Source organism: Oryzias latipes, chromosome 11 (genome assembly GCF_053564925.1).
Source record: "Oryzias latipes strain Hd-rR chromosome 11, Olatipes_Hd-rR_3.1".
Classification (NCBI taxonomy): Eukaryota; Metazoa; Chordata; class Actinopteri; order Beloniformes; family Adrianichthyidae; genus Oryzias; species Oryzias latipes.
In genome coordinates this window covers 15,278,586-15,298,864 of record NC_136247.1, presented here as the reverse complement: position 1 = coordinate 15,298,864, position 20,279 = coordinate 15,278,586, and the positions used below count along the sequence as shown (strand labels likewise).

General features: G+C 40.5%; 1 protein-coding gene across 2 annotated transcripts in view; it reads right to left on the bottom strand.

Moving 5' to 3' along the window:
• Positions 1 to 19,300, bottom strand: part of trak1b (trafficking protein, kinesin binding 1b) — a 30,510-nt gene extending 11,210 nt beyond the window's left edge. Inside the window, exons 1-5 of one of the 2 annotated variants that reach the window (XM_020707142.2) lie at positions 18,945 to 19,300; positions 9,477 to 9,880; positions 8,053 to 8,247; positions 939 to 1,015; positions 737 to 853 (exon numbers count right to left, since the gene is read on the bottom strand). In XM_020707142.2, the coding sequence (XP_020562801.1) occupies positions 737 to 853; positions 939 to 989 (168 nt within the window). In that variant the 5' untranslated portion in view covers positions 990 to 1,015; positions 8,053 to 8,247; positions 9,477 to 9,880; positions 18,945 to 19,300. Of the gene's footprint in view, positions 1 to 736; positions 854 to 938; positions 1,016 to 1,393; positions 1,527 to 8,052; positions 8,248 to 9,476; positions 9,881 to 18,944 lie in introns of those variants that run through there. The other variant, XM_011480891.3, reaches the window with a different exon arrangement.
• Positions 19,301 to 20,279: the final 979 nt, after the last annotated feature.

Here is a 20,279-nt window from a genome sequence, read left to right as displayed (position 1 = left end):
GCATTCGGGCTACTTTTGAGACGAGACAAATTATGAAAAGCAGATTGAATATGATTAAAAATTCCTCTGTCATCAACAGCTTGTTGAATTGGACTTGTGGGTTAGTAGTTGTCATGTCAACAACGCCAAATCGTACAGTGTGCCAAACTTTCTATGTGAGTTCTATTTGAGGTTCTTTGTGAGCGACTGACCGCGGGCCAGTCGACAAAAACAAGCACGCTCTGATACCTTTTTTCAACATATTTTTGCTAATCCTTGTGTTTTTTTAATGATATATTTTCTTTAATGCAAGAAATAATAATATAAATATAATATGATATAAACGGACCAATCAGATGCCTGAATAAAAGCAGGTGGCCTCGTGTAAAACATTCAAAACGTTTGATTGACAGATTCTCTTGAGCCCATTTTCAAGTGGTAGGGGTGTGGCCCTCCAAAAAGCTCACTCCTGATTGGTGAGAGTGGTTGCCATAGAAACAATGATTCAGAATCAATTACAGTCTGGCTCCAACATGGCGGCGCCTGTATTTAAAAGAACATGGTGACTGAATTGACCTCATTTGGTTAGAGATGATGTCACACTTACTCCAGTTCTCATATATAGCCAATGGCACCATATTTTTACTTTTTTTGTTTATTTATTTGTGATCTACTTCCCACATGTCCTCAGGATCGACTACTCAATTGCAATTGATGTATCGGGCATCCCCGATCTACGCTGTGTGTGAAGTCAGACCTCCTCTGTGATTTGTCCCACTTGTTCCTCCAGGTAGTCATTCTGTTCGGTCAGAGTTCGATTCTTCTTGAGAAGCGACTGACCGATCTTTGCAGCCAGCTCCAGATCTCGTTCTTTCTACGGTGGAAAAGAAGAACTTTGGTGGACATTTCAGATCCTTTACGACGAAGAAACTCACAGAAGACACAGGAGAACGTCTCACCTCCTCCAACAAACGTGTGACAGCGTCGATGTCATTGTAGGTCTTCGTCATCTGGCCCACCCTGTCCGCACATAGCACTGTGGAAACACAGAACACGGCGAGTGTGAGGTGATGCCACGCCTCCTCCAGCTGTGATGTAACGGTGAAAAGGCTGTTTTCCATGGCGCACACCAAATTGGTGTGATGCCCCCGAGGGGTCGACCATTATTGACCTGCGAGCTTTGATCAATAAAGTGTTGGGTGTGCTGAAAAATCACTGTTATTTTATTAAAGTGACAGCAGCTTGTTTTATAAATAAAGATGATTTGATTGAATCAGGTCCAAGTCAAGGTTAAGATTAAGATTTAAGGTTATTCTGTGCAAATTCAGGCTAAAACTAATCCCATGCAGGACACTTTTCACAGAGCAGAGGTCTGAACTTTAACCAATGTGTCGATAAGGAAAAGACAATTTACCGCTCTTGTCTTCATGGCAGAACCAGTCCTCCAGCTCACGCTTGTCCCTCACCACCACCTTTACCCGGCTCTCACCGTCCATTCTACTGTCTTGCCTCACAACACTAAACGGTTCACCTTCTATTTGATCCACACAGACTGAACAAACTCCGCCCACATGGGCACTTCAGCCAATATGAGTTAGGCAAGCACGGGGGGGGGAGGGGGGGGCAAACGGTTTGAATTCATTAATGATCTATGTTTGATGGTCAACCTGACAGAACTGGACAGAGACTGGAACAAGAGTCTGCTGCAAACGCAGAAGTCCTGCTTTTAGATGAACTAAGAACGCCAACAAACTGTTCAACCAACACCTCAAGGAGATGAGATCCAACTTTCCCTTTAGCAGGATTTAGTTCAAGAAGCAGGTCAACCATTAAAGATATAAACAAAACTATTTTTCTACTTGATTTGACCAGACTTACTTATTTACAACCTATGTTCAAGATTTTTTGATTAAAATTGCAATTTTTAAACCATCTGTTTTGATTTTAGTGAAACTCAAACATGTCTATTTTTAGGGTAAAGGCACTGAGACAAAAGAGGTGGAGAAATCCAACCACTGACTGTATAGAGAACTGTACTGAGTGACTCCTCTCCCCTGGTGTTCCAAACAGGAAGTAACTGTTGGTTCCAGGAAGCCAAAATCTCATTGACCTCTATAGAGAAATAAACAGCTATTACTCAGTCATTTTATTGGTCAGAATAAACACTTTCTCTGGTAGCTTTTTTTAATATAGTCTAGTTAATCCTCAATTTTTATGCAATGTTTTTCTGCAGTGCAAGTCACTGAAGTTGTAAACTGACCAATCAGGTGTCTCAATAAAAGGGTGTGGTCTCAAGTTGAACATTTGAAACTTTTGATTTTGTGTAGCCCGCTTTCAGGTGGAAAGGGTGTGGACTCCCAACAACCGGCGAGAGTGGTTGCCGTAGAAACATGAACTCAGACCGACTTGTACCAATCACTGCTTACTGACGTCATCTGGTTCCAACATGGGAGCGTCTGTATTGCGGGTGTAAGAAAATGGACTTCATTGGGTTTGAGCCAGAAGTTAAGCATTTTCTACGGGAGATGTCGCACTCACTCAGTCCAGTTCTCTAATACAGTCAGTGATTCCAACAGAACTTCAAAATTTACTTTGCCCTGCCCACTTGCCATTTTAAGAACACAGCTGAGGTGGGCAGAGGAAACTCCAGTCAATATGCCCCTCCCCCTCAGGCTTCATTTTCAGTCCCATTGTCGCTGTGCCAACAGTTGGTCTGAATCTAAGATCCACCTTAATGTCCACAGGCTTCAACATTTTCTGATAAGTTCTGACTTGACAGCTTAAGGAGTAATTAAAGTTATATTTGACCGTTTTATCTGTTTTTTTGATCAAATGTTCTTGAAGCAAACCTTCATTCCGGAAATGTCTGCCCTCATCATCTCAGCAGGTTCTGGAAAATCTCTCATCTTCAAACTCAGAATTTAAATCCTGAAGTTTAAGCTCAGCTTTGAAACAGTTTTACATTCAACAGTTCGATACATTTAATCAAATGTAGAGAATTTTGCCATTTTATTTTCTGTCAGATTCATTTTCTACAGAAGTCTTTCCAGATAAATTGTTGATATTTTGATTTTTATTCACTTAAACTTCCATTTAAGACAATAGTCATTTATTAGTAAAGTGCTTTTGCTGAAATGTTTGAAGCCACCTGATCAAGGAAAACATTTAACAATAAATTAAATTGTTGGTCTTAAATTATAATCACATTGAAACGTCACTAGTACTCCGCTTGTTATCAGGCTGTTTCCATTTTTCTGTTTATGACAGTAACTTTCAGCCAAAGGGAAAAAAAAGAAACCCGCAGACTCCTTTAGGATGGACTTTAACCCAAACATGACAGAGATAACATGAGGTTTGTACGTCTAAGGTCATTTAGTGATCATAAACTTTTTACATTTATCTATCAGGGAGCTGATGATCAATTATTTCTATTATTCTTGGAACTAAAGATCAATAATGGACTCACATAATCTCTCCATGAAGTGATCAATTAACTTTGGGCCCTCAGGCAGTACTGGTCATGACTCCTGACCAGGAGTCCTAACGCGTCATGACTGCAGATTAAACCTCAGCTGAAACTCTGGAGAATCTTTCCATCTATCTACTAAACCTGTTTTTTTCCAGTTCAGGCTCACATGGATGCTGGAGCCTATCCAGCTACTGTCAGGCAAAGCTGGGGCACATCTCACTTGTCCATCACCGAAACAAGCAACCACACACGCACAGTCACACCTAAGGACAACTGAGAACCACCAATTAACCTGTGAGGCATGTTTTTGGACTGTGGGAAGAAACCGGAGAAAACCCACAACTGCACACAGAATGATCCCAGCCAGGATTCAAACCAGAGCCTTCTCGCTGTGAGAACTAACCACTACACCACCTTCAGAGATCCTCCATCACAACACTGCACCAGTAGTGTGGAGCTGCAGCTTTTCCCCGCAGCGTGCATGCCGTTACACTGCAGGACCAACCCAAACTCACCAAAAAAGGCCTCTCTCGTCTTTTTAAGTGGAAGAACTTGCACAATTGGTGGCTGACTAAATACTCTTTTGCCCCACTATATTATACACTGTTCAGCATTCGCACTCTTAGAAGCTGGCCTGCACTTTCTACACACTGGGCACTTTTCTTCACAAAAGGGTTTGTGGTTCAAATCTCAGCAGAGATCTTTGTCCATTTAATCGCTTTCATTTGGAAACAGCTTTAAATGTAATGAAACTATTGACTGTATTAAGAAAACCTAAAAAGATACAAAGTAAACTGAGCAACCGCTGGACTTAGTCATGTGACTGTCAGGAGTGTGTACGACACCACCTGATCACTGACCAACTTGGAGTCTGACTCAGAAGCAGAGTCATTGTTGACATTTTATGTTCCTCTTTTATCAGCCACGGTTGTGTTTTTTCACATATCTTCCGTCTTCGTCAGATTCCAGGTGTCAGTTATCAAAACAGACACAATAGTTGCCATTTCAGTGTGGAGTTGATGACTTCGGTCTGAATGTGTACAGGTTCATTTTGCAGTGGGTGATACATTTTTTTTATTTTTCATAACATTTTGAACTGAAATACTTTCTGTGAGAGAGACAGCAGTCGTTCCTCAAACCCAAAGGGTATACCAGGTAGCAGTGGATGCAGTTTAATGTTCCCAGACAGAAACGTAACTGAATGTTTTTTCTGTTGACTTGAGCTCATGGTTGACATGTCTGTGGACAAAACTATTTCAAAGCTAGATTCCTCATAATACGATACGTATCCCGATATTGTACCGGAACACATTTTCTATCTATTTTTTTAAAGTATGACCTAGAAAAAACTCTACCTGAATTTCAATAAGTCGTCCGCTTTAATAAAATTGTAAAATTTCATATATTTAATAATCACAATGTTAAGCACTGCAACTGTATTTTAATATATATATAATTATAATATATGTAATGTTAATAATATAAATATAATTATATATACCTGATATATATGATATGTATACTGTTTTACAGCATTTTGGTTGATGCTATGTGCATTAGCTGCTGTGCAGCTGCAATGCTTCACTCGTTCTTATCTGAGCTGCTCCGCGTCTGCTCTACTGCCAATTAGCGGTCGAGGGTTTAAGTGAAAAACAAGAGTCAGACGCTGAAGGACGCTCATAAGTAATTAAATAAATATCATTCTGACAGCATTTTGAATCAATACAAATATCGTCAAATGTACTATTGCGATATTTCGCTGAAACAATTTTTTTCTTACACCCCTACTAACCACTACACCACCATGTGGCTTGAACCACCAAACCATGTATTTAGTAGAAACAATTCATTTATTAAAACATAGAATTTTCCTGACTTCTTGTCTTATTTTGTGAAGCTCGATCTTTAGCATCTGCAGCAATTGATCAAGAAGCGTAACCTGGATCCATCTGTGTTGCCAATTTAAGGCCTATTTCCAAACTCCCTTTCCTCTCAAAGATTCTGGAAAAAATTGTCGGTGTCCCATTGAAGGATTTTCTAAATGAAAATGGCAACCTTGAGGTTTTCCAGTCTGGCTTCAAATCCCTACACAGCACCGAGTCAGCTCTGCTCAGGGTGTTTAACGACCTCCTCTTAGCTACAGATGCTGGGGACCATGTGGTTCTGGTGCTACTGGATCTTCGACACACTAGATCACAACATCTTGATCTCCTGATTACAGCAACTGGTAGACATCTGTGGCACTGCTCTGAAGTGGTTTAGGTCATATTTAAAAGATAGAACATTTTGTGTAAACCTTAATAATGTTCAGTCTTCCCCTGCTCCTCTACTGTACGGGATCCCGCAGGGTTCAGTCCTTGGGCCTCTGCTCTTCTCCCTTTACTTGTTCCCCGTGGGTTCCATTATTAGAAAGCACAATAACCAAGAAGGATGCCTACTCCATCAGCAAATTGAGTGCTTGGAGGAACTGAAAACCTGGATGTCTCTTAACTTTCTCCACTTCAATGAGGAAAGGACAGAGGTGATTGTCTTCAGTCCCAGTGGCAACAGTGGGTCACACCCTATAGCTCTGGGCTCTCTCACTCAATTGGTTAAATCTACTGTCACAAACTTAGGAGTGAAGATGGACAATGGCTTTAATTTGGACAAGCTGATGAGCTCAGTGGTGAGACCCAGCTTCTTTCAGTAAAGGCAGCTGGCTAAAGTCAAATCGTTCTTATCAAGAAAGTACTTTGAGACAGTAATCCACGCTTTTGTTACAACTCGGCTAGATTACTGTAACTCTCTTAACTTTGGTGTCCCTCACTCATCCTTGTCCCGTCTCCAGCTGATGCAGAACGCTGCTGCACGCTTGTTATCTGGAACGTGGAAGAGAGACCTTATTACACCAGTTATGGCTTCTTTACACCTGCTGCCTGTCCATTTTAGAGTCTGTTTTAAAATTATTTTATTTATTTTTAAATCTTTAAATGGTCTGGCTCCGCCCTACCTCTCTGGGCCGCTACAGCTGCATTCCCCTTCCCGCTCGCTTAGGTCAGCTGACCAGCTGCTCCCAGATGTGCCAAGGGCATGGCGGAAACTCAGAGGGGACAGAGCATTTGCCGTTGCTGGCCCCAACTTGTGGAATGCACTGCCTATGCAGGTTGGGCTGGACCGTTCACTGAATGATTTTAAATCCAAGTTAAAAACTCACTTTTTCTACCTGGCTTTTGACTCAAGGTGAGTTGATGTTTTTATTTATTTTATTGATTTTATGCTGTTTGTTTTAGATTGTTGTTTTGTTTTTTATCCTGTGTTGTTAAGCACTTTGGTCAGCCTCTGCTGTTTTAAAAACGCCTTATAAATAAAGTTGACTTGACTTGACTTGACTCATGTGTTGACATCACTTCCTGTCTTTCCCTGAGTTCCATAAACAGCCAAACTGTTGGCTTAGGTTAATATTCTTCCATATTTCGTCTGTTTTGCTTCTGTTCTGTTGGTTTCTTTGTTTCCAAAGAACTTTATCTTCAGTTCGCTGAATCTTCCTAGATGCCCCTCTAATGTTACTTCATAAGTAGTTATTTTTTAATTATCAGTTATTTTCTGTATACTGCACGGCACCTTTAACGGCAATAGCTTCAGCTGAAAAAAAATCCCTGAGTATATTAAAAAAAGAGCAACCTAAGAGCGCCTCCCTGCTCTCTGGCTCTGGGGGCCTTGCGGCGGTCCTGCTGGCCCTGGCCTGGGTGGCGGTCTTGGTCGCCCGGGGGGCGGTTGTTCCCTGCCTGTTCCCGTGTGGCGTTGGGGGAATTCCGGCTGCCGCTGCTGCTGCGGCGGGGGTATGGGTGTGGGGGTGGCTGGGCGCTCCTCCTCCTTCTTTTCACATTCCACCATCCATTTTAGAAGAACATAAACACTCACCTGAGCACAGGTGTTAGCTCACCTTTGCACTAATAGTTTGCATGATTGAATGAATGAAAGATTTCACACTAGTTGGTTTAAAGGCATAGGTATGCGTTCGTGAACACTATCTGTTTTGTGTACATGTTGACATGTGGACATTTTTGCGGCTAGCAGGTGTGTTGATAATATTTGAGTGTGTGTGAACAGGTCCCGCCCTTTTTGTACTACATTTGAACCGTACCGTAACGATAAACAACCAGTAAACCTGTCTGCTCTATGCTGCTTCATGGTCTTACCCCCCTTCCCCTCCTATTATCACCCTCCTACCCCCCCCTCTCTCTAACGTCCCTCTCTCTTCTTCCCCTCTTTCCTTTTCCGTCCGGTCCAACACCAAAGATTTTCAAACACGATTGAAATTAATAAAGTTTGGCCTCAATTACAAAAGGGGTTTATTCAGACATACCTTTGGTTTGTCTGAAGATGAATAACCCCTCTTGTTAAAATAAAATATGTCCAACACAAGAGGCCCTCAGCTCTCATCTGTTTGCCTAGCTGTTGGACAGGACAAGTTAAAAAAAAAAAAAAAAAAAAAAAAAAAAAAAAAGAGCAACTGAAGAGCAAGAACACCACGTGATAAAAACTGACAGCATGTTCTTGACACGCTTAAGGTGCTTCTGTGCAGCTCGGCTTTTTCCTTCCCGAATGCAAAGTTTTGAACTTACGGAAGTATTTGAGAGTCTCCTCGATCTGCTCTGAGGTCAGTTCCAAGCTGGCATCCGATGCGACCAGAGGAGTGTGCAGCCAGTCATCGTTGTCATAGCCATAGACGGTGTCGGCCCGGAGCCGGTACACCGGCAGCTGCTCCTCCAGAAGACTGATGATCTCAAACTCCGGCAGATCGGTGCTGTTGCACACATCTGGACAAACACAGAAGAAAATGATTTGTTTGCAATAATGTAAATCATTTCTTGCTTTATTACAATGTATAACATTTAAATCCTTTTTAAAGCGATGTCTGCATCTTTGCCTGTCAAAATGACGAATTATTTTAATTTTACATGTAAAAATGCACCTGAAAACATTCAAAGTAAAGATTTTTGCTGTTTGGTGATACACTTTTTACAAAATATTTTGTATGGCTAAAAAAGTCTGTATAACTCAAACTCTTTTAAATAAAGTTTTTGTTTGAATGAACACAGTTAATTCTTCTGTTAACCTCTGTTTGGTGCTTTATGTCAGATCGATTTATGTTTGTTAAGTTTAAGGCTTTTTCTGAAGTTTCTTCGCATAAACCTCTTCCTGGATTCTTCCTAGGCTCTCCATTGGAATCAAATCTGCTTTGACTCCACGTTCACTCTGTTATGACCTGTTTTTTCCCATATCTGTCTCTATGGACCGATATTGTCACAGTTTTGAAATTGTTTTGCATCAAAGGTCCTGTCCATCTGTCCACTCTGAAACCATGATACTACCACCGTCATGCTTCAAAGAAGTGATGAGGCTCTCATATGCAAGATTTCAACCCAGTCTTCACAAAAATATGTTCAGAGTTCGTCTTTTAGTCGATCTTTTAGTCGATCAGTCAACAACTTTTTTGTCAAGAACACCAACATTGTTGAGCGTTAGCTTGATGGAGAACTCTGGATGCAAACCTGAACCATAATAATGGTTTGAAAAACATCTGACTGAATGATAAACGCTCACTCTAAACACCTAAAGGTCTTTTTTTATAAAGGTATGTTGAAAATCTAATTTCCCTAATAAAACATACCGTATTTTTCAGAGTACAAGTCGCAGTTTTTGCACAGTTTAGGTGATGGTGTGACAATGTGAGATTTTGTTTTTAATAAATATAAATAACCACTAGAGGGCGCTGTAAATGTGTGCATCAGTTTTTGCAACTGACAGCAACTCAGAAGAAGAATCGCCACTCTGTCTTGTGTTGGGCTTGATGGAAATGTTCAAAGCCGATACACAGGATGAAGAATTCAACAGATTTAGCATTTTTAAGTATAATCATTATCATCATCATTAATAATTTATTGAAAGGTCTGTTTTTGTCTTTTGTTAAAGAATCTTCAACCAAAAGTACGTCTTTATTTTCAGTAAAGTACGGTAGGAAGCTTTATTATCTTCATCCTTTTACCTGTGATTGTTTCGGCGTCCCGGCAGGGGGGCGGCGCCCGGTTTACTTCAGGCTGTAAGCACTCCCCCTCGCTCACATACTGCTCCTCCTCAGTGAAGCGATGGCTGGGGTCTGGGTTGGGGTCCAGGTCTGGGGTGGGGGGAGGGGAGGTGGCTGGGGAAGCCAGCTTGGCTCACCTGTCACAGGTGGAGGGAGGCAGGGGCCATGGGCCGCTGGAGCTCCTACCGGCTCAGTCACGCAGACAGTAAATCAGCAAACCTCTTGGGGGTGGGGGCTGACTTCTTAACAAAGTGATTTGTTTGAAGTCAAAGTCCACAGCGATCGATGCGTTTCCCCGCAGAGACTTCCAGCCTGCTGCAGCTCCTGGTGTAGCTGCTGCAGATCTGCCAGGACAACCCTTCAGTCTGAGGTGGAAGGACAATAAAAACAGAGCTGTGGTCACATGATGCAGGCATGAATACCTTTCACACAAACCATCTTACACTTCCAATCACCAAAAACGACCTGGCACAGCCCCAGGGGTGCAGTACGGCAAGTCAATTCTTTTGACAAAAAGGACAACGTTCAGCTTTTCAGGACAAATCGGTCCAAGCTGTTTGCTTAAAACAGGGGTCCCCAAACTTTTTCCAGTGGGGGCCACTTGACGTTTCCATTCGCTGATTGGGAGCCAGGGTCAGTTAAAAAACAGAAAAAGTGAGACGATCGCAGGGGTGTCTAAACATGTATTGTTTTCCAGAAAGCCAGAAAGATAACCACATATAAATAACCCAATCTGATATCAAATAATCCTCTCTGGATGTTTCACATAAAAAGTCAGGAAATACAGTATATAGGAACACAGTCTGCTGAGCTAACAGTCCACATTTTAGCTTTGAGAGTTTGATTACTTACATTTTCCCTCGCAAGCTATGATATTTATCTTTGTGACGGGATTCATAATGTCAGTGTAGATTGTATTCTTTGAATATCGCCACCGTCTATTGGCAGATGAGACAAACAACCTGTTCTGTATGTTGGGCAAAAAAATTCTTGTTTGTCCAAAATACTCTGCATTCTGAATCATTTTTTCTCTTCCCTAAACTTTTTCTTAATTTTCTCTGGCCTCACAGCTAAAAGGCTCAGCTGAGGGACCTGAACCAGAACATCAATGGGGGACCTTTCTGTGTGGAGTTTGCATGTTCTCCCCATGAATGACTGGGTTTTCTCTAGGGACACTGGCTTCCTCCCACTGTCAAAAAACATGCATCATAGGTTAATTGGTTACTCTAAATTTTTATTTTTTATTTCTAAAATTATTTTTCATTTTTGTTTTTTAGATGTTGGTTTTCGGTGCACAGTCCAGTTTTCGTATACAGTCAATGCACCAAACATCATGATCACATGATTCCAGTGACTTCCTGTTTATGTTGGGATTCAGTTAGCAGTCTCAAGAAGAGCAAGAAAGGTGCTTCAGTTTATTCATGACGACAAATGAAAATGTGGGGGAAATATCTCCAAACATTTCTATACTTCACCATTTAGATGTGAGGACAGTTTACTTGTGATAAACTGTTGTGTTAAATTTATGTTCATGTTGCTAATATTTATCATTTTAAAGTCATAATGTGTTTTTGCTGCTGTTTGAATTTATTTATCGTTTTTAATTTGAGCTTAATAAATAAATAAAACAATTTAAAAAGTTTGTCTTTTTTGCTGACATAAAATGACAACATATGATGTCATGTGATTTAATATCATATGATATTATATGATGTCATATGATTTAATATCATATGATATTATATGATGTCATATAATGTAATTGATACATCATATGACAACATATGATGTCATATGATGTCATATGATGCAACATCATCATGAAGTCGTTGTTAAAAGTTCAGATATAGGACCCAAAACTTCACACTCAGATCCATTTTTGCACACAGGTTTCGCTGATCACAAAGAACCAAAGACCAGGTCCTCTTTTTAAGAAGTGCCTTTGGTTACAAAGAATCTTTGTTGTCAAACTCTTATTAGAAATCTTAATTAATTGTACCATGGAATCACAAACACGCCGTTCCGTCCGAAAAACCCGAAAGACTATCAAACTCAGCAATTTTGAATCTGTTGTGGAGAAGGAGCCCACTTCTGAGTTTAACACTTTCATGGACTGGGATGACACAGACGAAGACTATGATGACTCTCCCCTTTCCTATAGTGATGAGGAATTTCCTGATATGCCAGAAACTCCTCATTATGATTGTTCTCTCCTTTCTAAAAGTGACGATGAGGAATTTCCTGAGACTCCAGAAACTCCTCAACCAAAAAGACAGCAGGATTGGGGAAAACCCATGCCTAAAATCTGCCCGGAAAACCAAACCTTAGGTTTAAAACCCTTAAGTTTTGCTCCAACCTTCTCCTTTCGCCCAGCTTCACTGTTTCCTGTGAAGCCGGTCTCTGTCCCTAAATCAACTCAGCCGGAGGAAGTCAAACTTTTGGGAAAGGAAAAACAAAGTGCAACTGCTTTGGATAAGCTAACTTCAACCTCTAAGCCAACCTCAGTGGTCAATGCAGAGGCACTGCAAGAGATCACTGCTCTGAAAGATGAAGTAGGGCATCTGAAGGAGCTTCTCCAGCAGAAAGATCAGATGCTAGCAGATGCTGCTCTGAAAACTAAACACCTTGAAGAACAGATGAGCCACCTGACAGAAAAAAGGCAGCAATTGGAGGAAGAAAAGTCCTCTTTCTTAAAAGAAATTGCTCAGCTAAAGACAGCTCAGGAGGACAGGGAGACAGAGGTAACCAATTCTAAAAGAGTCTCCAAGAAAAAGATCGTCCAACTACTCCGTGAGATGGAGGACCTAAAAATGCAGCACCAGCAGGAACATTTGGACCTCAAGAGCAAACTGGACATGGAGAAAGAGCGTCTTCTAAATGACCATCAGCTGGCGTTAACTGTAGCACAAAATCAGCTGGCAAAAGAAAGAGAAGAATGGCAGAGTAGAAACACCGCCCTCATGCAGGACATGGCTGCATTGAGAAGAAAGTATGAGGAGGATAGCTCTGCATGTTACCAAAAGGAAAAGACCTTCTTGGAATTGCTCTCCCAAATTGACGAGGGCATAGACAAATTAAAAAAAAACATCAGAGAAAAAGATGTGATCATAAGCAATACTGAAAGGGTCTCCAAGAAAAGCATCGTCCAGCTACAAAATCAGATGGCAGGCCTAAAAATGCAGCAACAGCAGGAACATTTGGAGCTCACCAGAAAATTTGAAAGGGAGAAAGAGCGTCTTCTATATAACCATCAGCTGGTGTTAACAGTAGCACAAAATCAGCTGACTAAAGAAAGAGAAGAGTGGCAGAGTAGAAACACCTCCCTCATGCAGGACATGGCTGCATTGAGAAGAAAGTATGAGGAGGACAGCTCTGCATGTTACCAAAAGGAAAAGACCTTTATGGAATTGCTCTCACATATTGATGAGGGCATAGACAAATTAAAAGAAACCATCAGAGAAAAAGATGCGATCATAAACAATTCTGAAGTCATCTTGAGGAAAAAGCTGGAGCAAGAAGACGAACGGCTTGAGGTGGTAAAAAAGGCCTATCGCAAGAAGAATTTTGACCTCGGCTTGAAATTACACCAAATGGAAGAAGCGCTTCAACAAGAGAGGGTCAAAACAAATCAAGCCAAACTCAGCTTTGACCTGGAGGTAGAAGAGTCCACCAAATTAAAAGCTGCTTTGGCCCAAGTCCAGAAAGAATTGGAAGGCCAGAAGCATCTGGAAAGAGAAAGACAACAACTGGAAGAAGAAAAGTCCACCCTTTCACAGCAGATCACTCACCTACAGGTTGTTGTCAAGGACAACGAGACCCTCATCAGTGAAAGCCAAGAGGCTTTGATGGTCCAACTACAGCAGCAGGTGGATGAGCTGAAAGAGAAGCCTCCAAAGAAAAGTGCTGGTCGGAGGTTCCTGAACCTGTTTAGAAAGTCTAGAAAAAAAGACTAAGTGGACCCCCGACCACACTGGAGAGAAAGTTTCCTCCTCCTCCTGTTTCCACCAAGCCCCCCACAACCCACACACACACCAAGTCCCCCCACAACCCACACACACACACACCAAGTCGCCCCACAATCCTCACACACACACCAAGCCCCCCACACAACCATCACACACTTCAAGCTCCCACACACACACCAAAGCCCCAACAACCCTTATACACCACCAGGCCTCATACAACCCCATCCCCAATACACACACACCAAATGTGTGTGTATTAAAGAGTTAAACATTTAATTGTTAGTTTGGTGACAGGAACTCGTGTGGCTTTTTTTTCTTTTTCTATTTTAAATGTGTATCTTGTAAATATGTGTCTTCAATTCAATTTTTTTCTATTGCATAACTTTCCACAACACCCCTTTAATTAAATAAAAAGATAATATTTTAGTGACAGCACTGTTGTATTTATCTTGAGGTCAGGCAACAGTGTTGTGGAAAGTTACCCCCCCCCCCCCCTTAATGCCTGACACTTGAGTCTAAAACAGGGTTTTCTCCAGGTGCTCTGGTTTCTCCCTCTGTCCAAAAAACCCCCAAACTCTAGTCCCCTAATACTTAAAATAAATAAATAATAACATAAAATGTATAAAATAGCAAACAAACTTTTTTTTAAACTACAGGGTTTTCTCCAGGTGCTCTGGTTTCTCCCACTGTCCAAAAAAATCCCCCAAACTCTAGTCCCCTAATACTTAGAATAAATAAATTATAACATAAAATGTATAAAATAGCAAATAAAAATGTTTTTTTTTAAACTATAGGGTTTTCTCCAGGTGCTCTGGTTTCTCCCTCTGTCCAAAAAACCCCCCCAAACTCTAGTCCCCTAATACTTAGAATAAATAAATTATAACATAAAATGTATAAAATAGCAAATAAAAATGTTTTTTTTTAAACTATAGGGTTTTCTCCAGGTGCTCTGGTTTCTCCCTCTGTCCAAAAAACCCCCCCAAACTCTAGTCCCCTAATACTTAAAATAAATAAATAATAACATAAAATGTATAAAATAGCAAACAAACTTTTTTTTTAAACTACAGAGTTTTCTTCGGGTGCTCTGGTTTCTCCCTCTGTCCAAAAAAATCCCCCAAACTCTAGTCCCCTAATACTTAGAATAAATAAATAATAACATAAAATGTATAAAATAGCAAATAAAAATGTTTTTTTTAAACTACAGGGTTTTCTCCAGGTGCTCTGGTTTCTCCCTCTGTCCAAAAATATCCCCCAAACTCTAGTCCCATAATTCTTAGATTAAATAAATAATAAAGATAAATAAAATAAAAATAAATAGCAAATAAAACAGTTTTTTACTACAAGGTTTTCTCCAGGTGCTCTGGTTTCTCCCTCTGTCCAAAAAACGCCCTAAACTCTAGTCCCCTAATACTTAGAATAAAGAAATAAATAAAATAAATAAAACAAATAAAACTGTCAGAAAAAAAATCCCCCAAATTCTATAACCCCTAATTCCTAAAAGTAATATTAGAAAGCAATAAAACAATCAAAAAAATTCCCCCTCCTTGAATTGCCACCTTATCGTGGTGGAGGGGTTTGCGTGCCCAAGAAATTCCCCATTTAATAGCCCCTGCCTGGGTCTATTGATGCCAAGGGATGGGCCAGACTAAGAGCAATTCACACAAAGAAAGAACAAGAGATTAAGACATTATCAAGGTTGAAGTTTACTCTGTCTAAAGAGTTACCAAAGCCTTACACTAAAAAAAAACCTCATTGAGCCCCTACAATATCTCAAGGCTGAAGTAGACTATGGCGTTTCATGGCTGCCATCAATTCAACGAGCGCAAAGATAAACTGAGCGAGTGCATTCATGAACTGAGTGAGTGAACCTTACAACTGCCCGAACACAATGCTAACCGAGTGACCCCGCCTTTATACGACTGCATGGTTGCAATCTTAACTGCGCAATCGCTCGGTTTGGGAGCAGTGATCAGGGGGTGTGTTTGTCACTTGGGGGCGGTAACTTTTCTGGTTGATCTGACTGGCCAAAATCTGTAGGTCAAATCCGGGGAAGCAGTGGGGCGGGACTTTTGATTTTTAGAGGCTTTAATAGAAAAAAACGGCAGATGTAACGTTGATTAAAATGTTAACGAACGGCCAAGAACAAGGTAAGAAAGTGCAGTGGGTTTTTTTGTGCTGTAAGTTTTTCTCATGTGAAAAATCACTCTATTAGGTAAATTTATATGTAACCTCTATACTACATGGGTGAGATGCTGCTCCATTGTTAGCGTTTGGTAACTATATGCTAATACATACTTCCTGTATTTGGAGTTGTGTAGTAGCTCTGTCTCTGGCTAACTATAAAGTGTACATGTACATTTACCTAATAAAGGGATTTTTCACATGAGAAAAACTTAGTGCACATAAAACCCGCTGCACTTTCTTACCTTGTTCTTCGCCATTCGTTAATGTTTTAATCTATGTTACATCTGCCGATTTTTTTCTATTACAGCCCCTAAAAAATTAAAGCGCAGTCGATACAAAAACATTTTAGGATCACGACAATTAAAAAAAAAAAAAAATACAAATGTTAAAAGGCAGTATTGAACAAAACAAAATTTCAGAAAACCAAAACTTGAAAAAAAAAAATGAAAAAAAAAAATCAGAAAACAGAATTAAAATTGATTGAAATATTAAAAATAAAAACATTTCAGGAACCAAAATGAAATGACAAAAATGAAAAACAATTCAGGAACAGGAAGAAGTAGGTACTATGGGACAACGCTGATTGGATGATGACGTTTGTCCATCATTTGAACTGAAAGTTATTTTACATAAATGAAGCTATGCTGGATATTATCATCCAAACAACAATGTCCCATAATAATCCACGTATTTCCCATTTAAATATTAAATCAAAAATGGAGCAAATGGATAATGAACGTTTAAATTCCTTTTTTAATATTATGTCTGAAGCAGAAGGTTAACCCAGAAGTAGTTTGGTTGACGTCATTTCTGCAGGTAAACAATAAAAAGGGAAAGGACGAAAGGATAAAATGTTAACTTAAACTTTAATCATGGAATATTTAGCAGATGTAGTGACACAGAGCGCACACAGAAATATCATCACCAACTAGGTTTACAAATGTTCCAAAATGTCTTTGAGAGGATTCTGTCTGAAGCAGCAGATGTGAAGAAACGGGTGTTAAAGATGCACATCAGGAAACGCAGTCCTGTCATCCACAGATAAGGTATGGAGGCCCATTTGTTTGATCTAATAAAGCAGTTATGCTGCGTTAAACAGGATTTCTAGGAGGGTGTTCACAGACAGGTCCATCCTTCAGTCATAAGTAAAGTACATGACAGGTTACCTGTCATCAGTAGGATTGGGGGGGGGGGGGGGGTCGTGTGGGCAGGATTCTCAGACAGATGTAGCAGCAGCATAACCAGCTAAGCTGTCAGGTAAACTACCGCAGTTTGTGTCTCAGAAAAACTAATAACATTGATGAATGTTTCTGTGACTTTAAAACAGGGGTCCCCAAGCTTTATGAAGTGGGGGCCACATGACGTTTCCATTCTCTGATTGGGAGCCAGGGTCAGTTTGAAACAAAAAAAGTGTGACGATTGCAGCGGTGTCTAAATGTAAACATGCATTGTTTCCCAGAAAGCCACACATAACTAAAGATAAATAACCCAATCTGATATTAAATAATCCTCTCTGGGTTGTTCACCAAAAAAAAAAAAAAAAATTATAATAATAATCAGTAAATATATAATAACTGTCATGGTGCCTGTCAGACTCCTCCCCCTCCAGCTCTGCCTGCTCTGCTCCCTGATTGCCACCAGCTGACGCCACTCACCTCATTGGCCATACTGCTTAAAAGGAGACCTTACTCATCAGTTCAACGCCAGTTCGTTACCCCTTATGGTGACTATGCCTGGTCTTAAGTTTATGCTCTGCAAACTCTTGTCTTGTTCCAAGCCTCAAACTAATTATTGCCTTTTGTCTCAGAATTACCAGCACCTCACGAGTGACGTCAGCGCTCTCTTCCCTCCTGCTGCTCAGAGACATCCTGAGGATCCCACGGCTCTCCTTAACCGCACTAAGCCCTCCAGCCACGCCACCAGCCGTTGTCAAGTCCGGACCTCACCCAGCTACTACTCCAACCATCTTCCTAGCAGGAATAATAAACCTTTTCTCGCCAAATCCCTCACCTGTCTTCCTTCTGGGTTACAGCATCTGGGTCCTCACGCTAGAGCGTCATGACAATAACACTATTTAAGAAATCAATAAAAACAAATAACCTTCTCTGGGTTTTTCGCAGTCAGGAAATATATAGCAACACACTCTGCTGAGCTAACAATCCACTTTTTAGCTGTGAGAGTTTGTCTGCTGGCATTTTCCCTTGCTAGCTATGATATTTCTCTCTGTGACGGGATTCATAATGTCAGCGTAGATTGTATTCTTTGAATACCGCCACTGTCTCTGGGCAGATGAGACAAACAGCCTGTATGTCGAACAAAAAAAACACTTGTTTGTCCAAAATACTCTGCGTTCTGAATCATTTTTTTCTCTTCCCTGAACTTTTTGTTAATTTTCAAATCTGATGGGGGGGGTCACGTTCAAGTTCTATGACTGGGGCAAAGTGAGGTACGTTGCAGTAGAAACACTTTTAGGTTGGCTAACATTTCAATTCAAATAAGCTTTATTGACCTGAGGAAACAATTCCAGAGATTCTGTTGGGCAAGCCCACTACACTCCAGTTTTCCATGCTCCCATGAGTCTCAATCACGTGGCCAGGCTAAATAATAATAATAATGCAATAAAAAAAAGGCTCTCTCTCTGGTATCGTTCAAGTGGCCGGGTCAAATGTGTTGGCCTTGGTCTGGGGGCGCCTACCTTAAAAGAAAAAAACCTGTAACCTGTGTGTTTTAGGAAAAAAAGTGCATCTTTCTGATCCAAACATTAGAAATAATAGGTTCAAATTAAAGATTGTTTTCAAATTGTTTCACCATTGTTAAATAAATCTTTTTCACTTTAACTCCTTCAGTACTATATTCAAGTGAAACCACTCTTACCAATGTTATACCGATTTCCAGATAATGAAATAGAACATAAAGACTTCAATTAATATCTATAATAAATAATGGAAGCACAATATAGGGCTTTTGGTGATATTCTTAGTTGTGGGGATTAACTTTTTTTTTAATGATGAGAAAACTGAAAATGAACCACCTCCCTTCATGGAGGCAGATTATTATTTACATAATTCTAACTCCATGAAGATAGAATCATGTCAAACACACTATCTGTTAAACAGCTGACTCTACGGTGGGGGCTGAGGGGGGAGAAATAGGTCAGAGTTCATTCATGCATGCGCCAAAACAATGACATTTGCATGCAGCCAGAGGGCGTGGCCTAATCCAAGCTGACAAGTGTGGTTTTGAAACACAAAAAGAGAAAGGATGAGAGTCAGCGCTTCACCTTCACGGCCGTCGGATCCACGTCCGGAGTGTCACGGCTGCGTCCTCCGTGGATGCTCCGCGGGCAGGCCGGGCGGGCCTGGAGCCGGTCCACTACCGTTCGCTGCTGCCGCCGCCGCTGAGCCGGTCAGCTGCTTTTTTCCCCTCCCGGTCCGCGTCACGATCCACGCAGCTTTAGCCCAGCAGCATCCACGGAGAACTCAGCGCTTCTGGGCGTGACCTTCAAATTAAAAGCATCCGCGATGAGACAATAAAAAACCTAATGCAGGTCACGCGCGTGACAAGCTGCCTTCACCCGCAGTCTGTCAAACACATCAGAACACCAGAATCACTCCATGCAAGGAGACAACCATCATCAGGACCAGAACCGAGCTCCTTCAGGTCATTGGTCCAAGCGGCGTTTGTGACGTCACAGAACCCGGAACTTTCCTAACCCAATGAGGAAGCTCCATTATTACTTTAAAATCTCCACTGAACGCTTTGTTCACCTCAGACGATAAAAAGTCAAGAATTCCGGTCTGTTTGTCCACCTTAAAGTTCAGAATTTTAAAAGACTTTTTTAATTAATTAAGCTGCAAAAATATTGTAAACATGTGGAAAATAAATTAGACTTAATGTTTACTTTGTATATAACACGTGGAGACAGCTTTGGTTTTGAATGAATACTTAATCAATAAGCTCAACGACATGCAAAACTCATAATTAAAATGTTACTTTAAATCATTTAAATTCAGTTTATAGGAATCCTTTAATTTCCCTTATTACATTATAAAAACCCAATGCCAAAAACAAGAACAAATAGAAAAAAAACTATACACCTAGATCAGATGATGGATGGATGGACTGATGGGTTTTATGAGTGTCCCAAAAAAAGGTAAAAGATATACACACTGATATATAATCACATATCATATATAATCATATACCCTTCCCTAACTATACATAATCAGAGAAGGGATCACAAAATGCAAACAGACCCAATTTGTAAAATATAAATATTTAAAAAATGTATAAAATATTTTGAAGCATGCGAAAAAATAATTTTAAAAGTCCTTTTAAATAACCCTTGTGTGGATAAAAGTGTATTTTTCCACATAAACACATTGGCAGAGTCTAAAACATGACAATAACTGACAACACGGGTAAAAAAAAGAAAAGGTCATATTTATGAAGTGAGCAGTGAAGGTAAAGATTGTTGACATCAAGTCCATAATCGTCCTGTTGTCTATATCTCTGATTATAAAACCTGCTTTTCAGTTCAGACAGCAGGGGGCAGCAGAGATCCTGCGACCACAGCAGCACACACGTGTTTAATCCATTACCAAAATAAATCGAT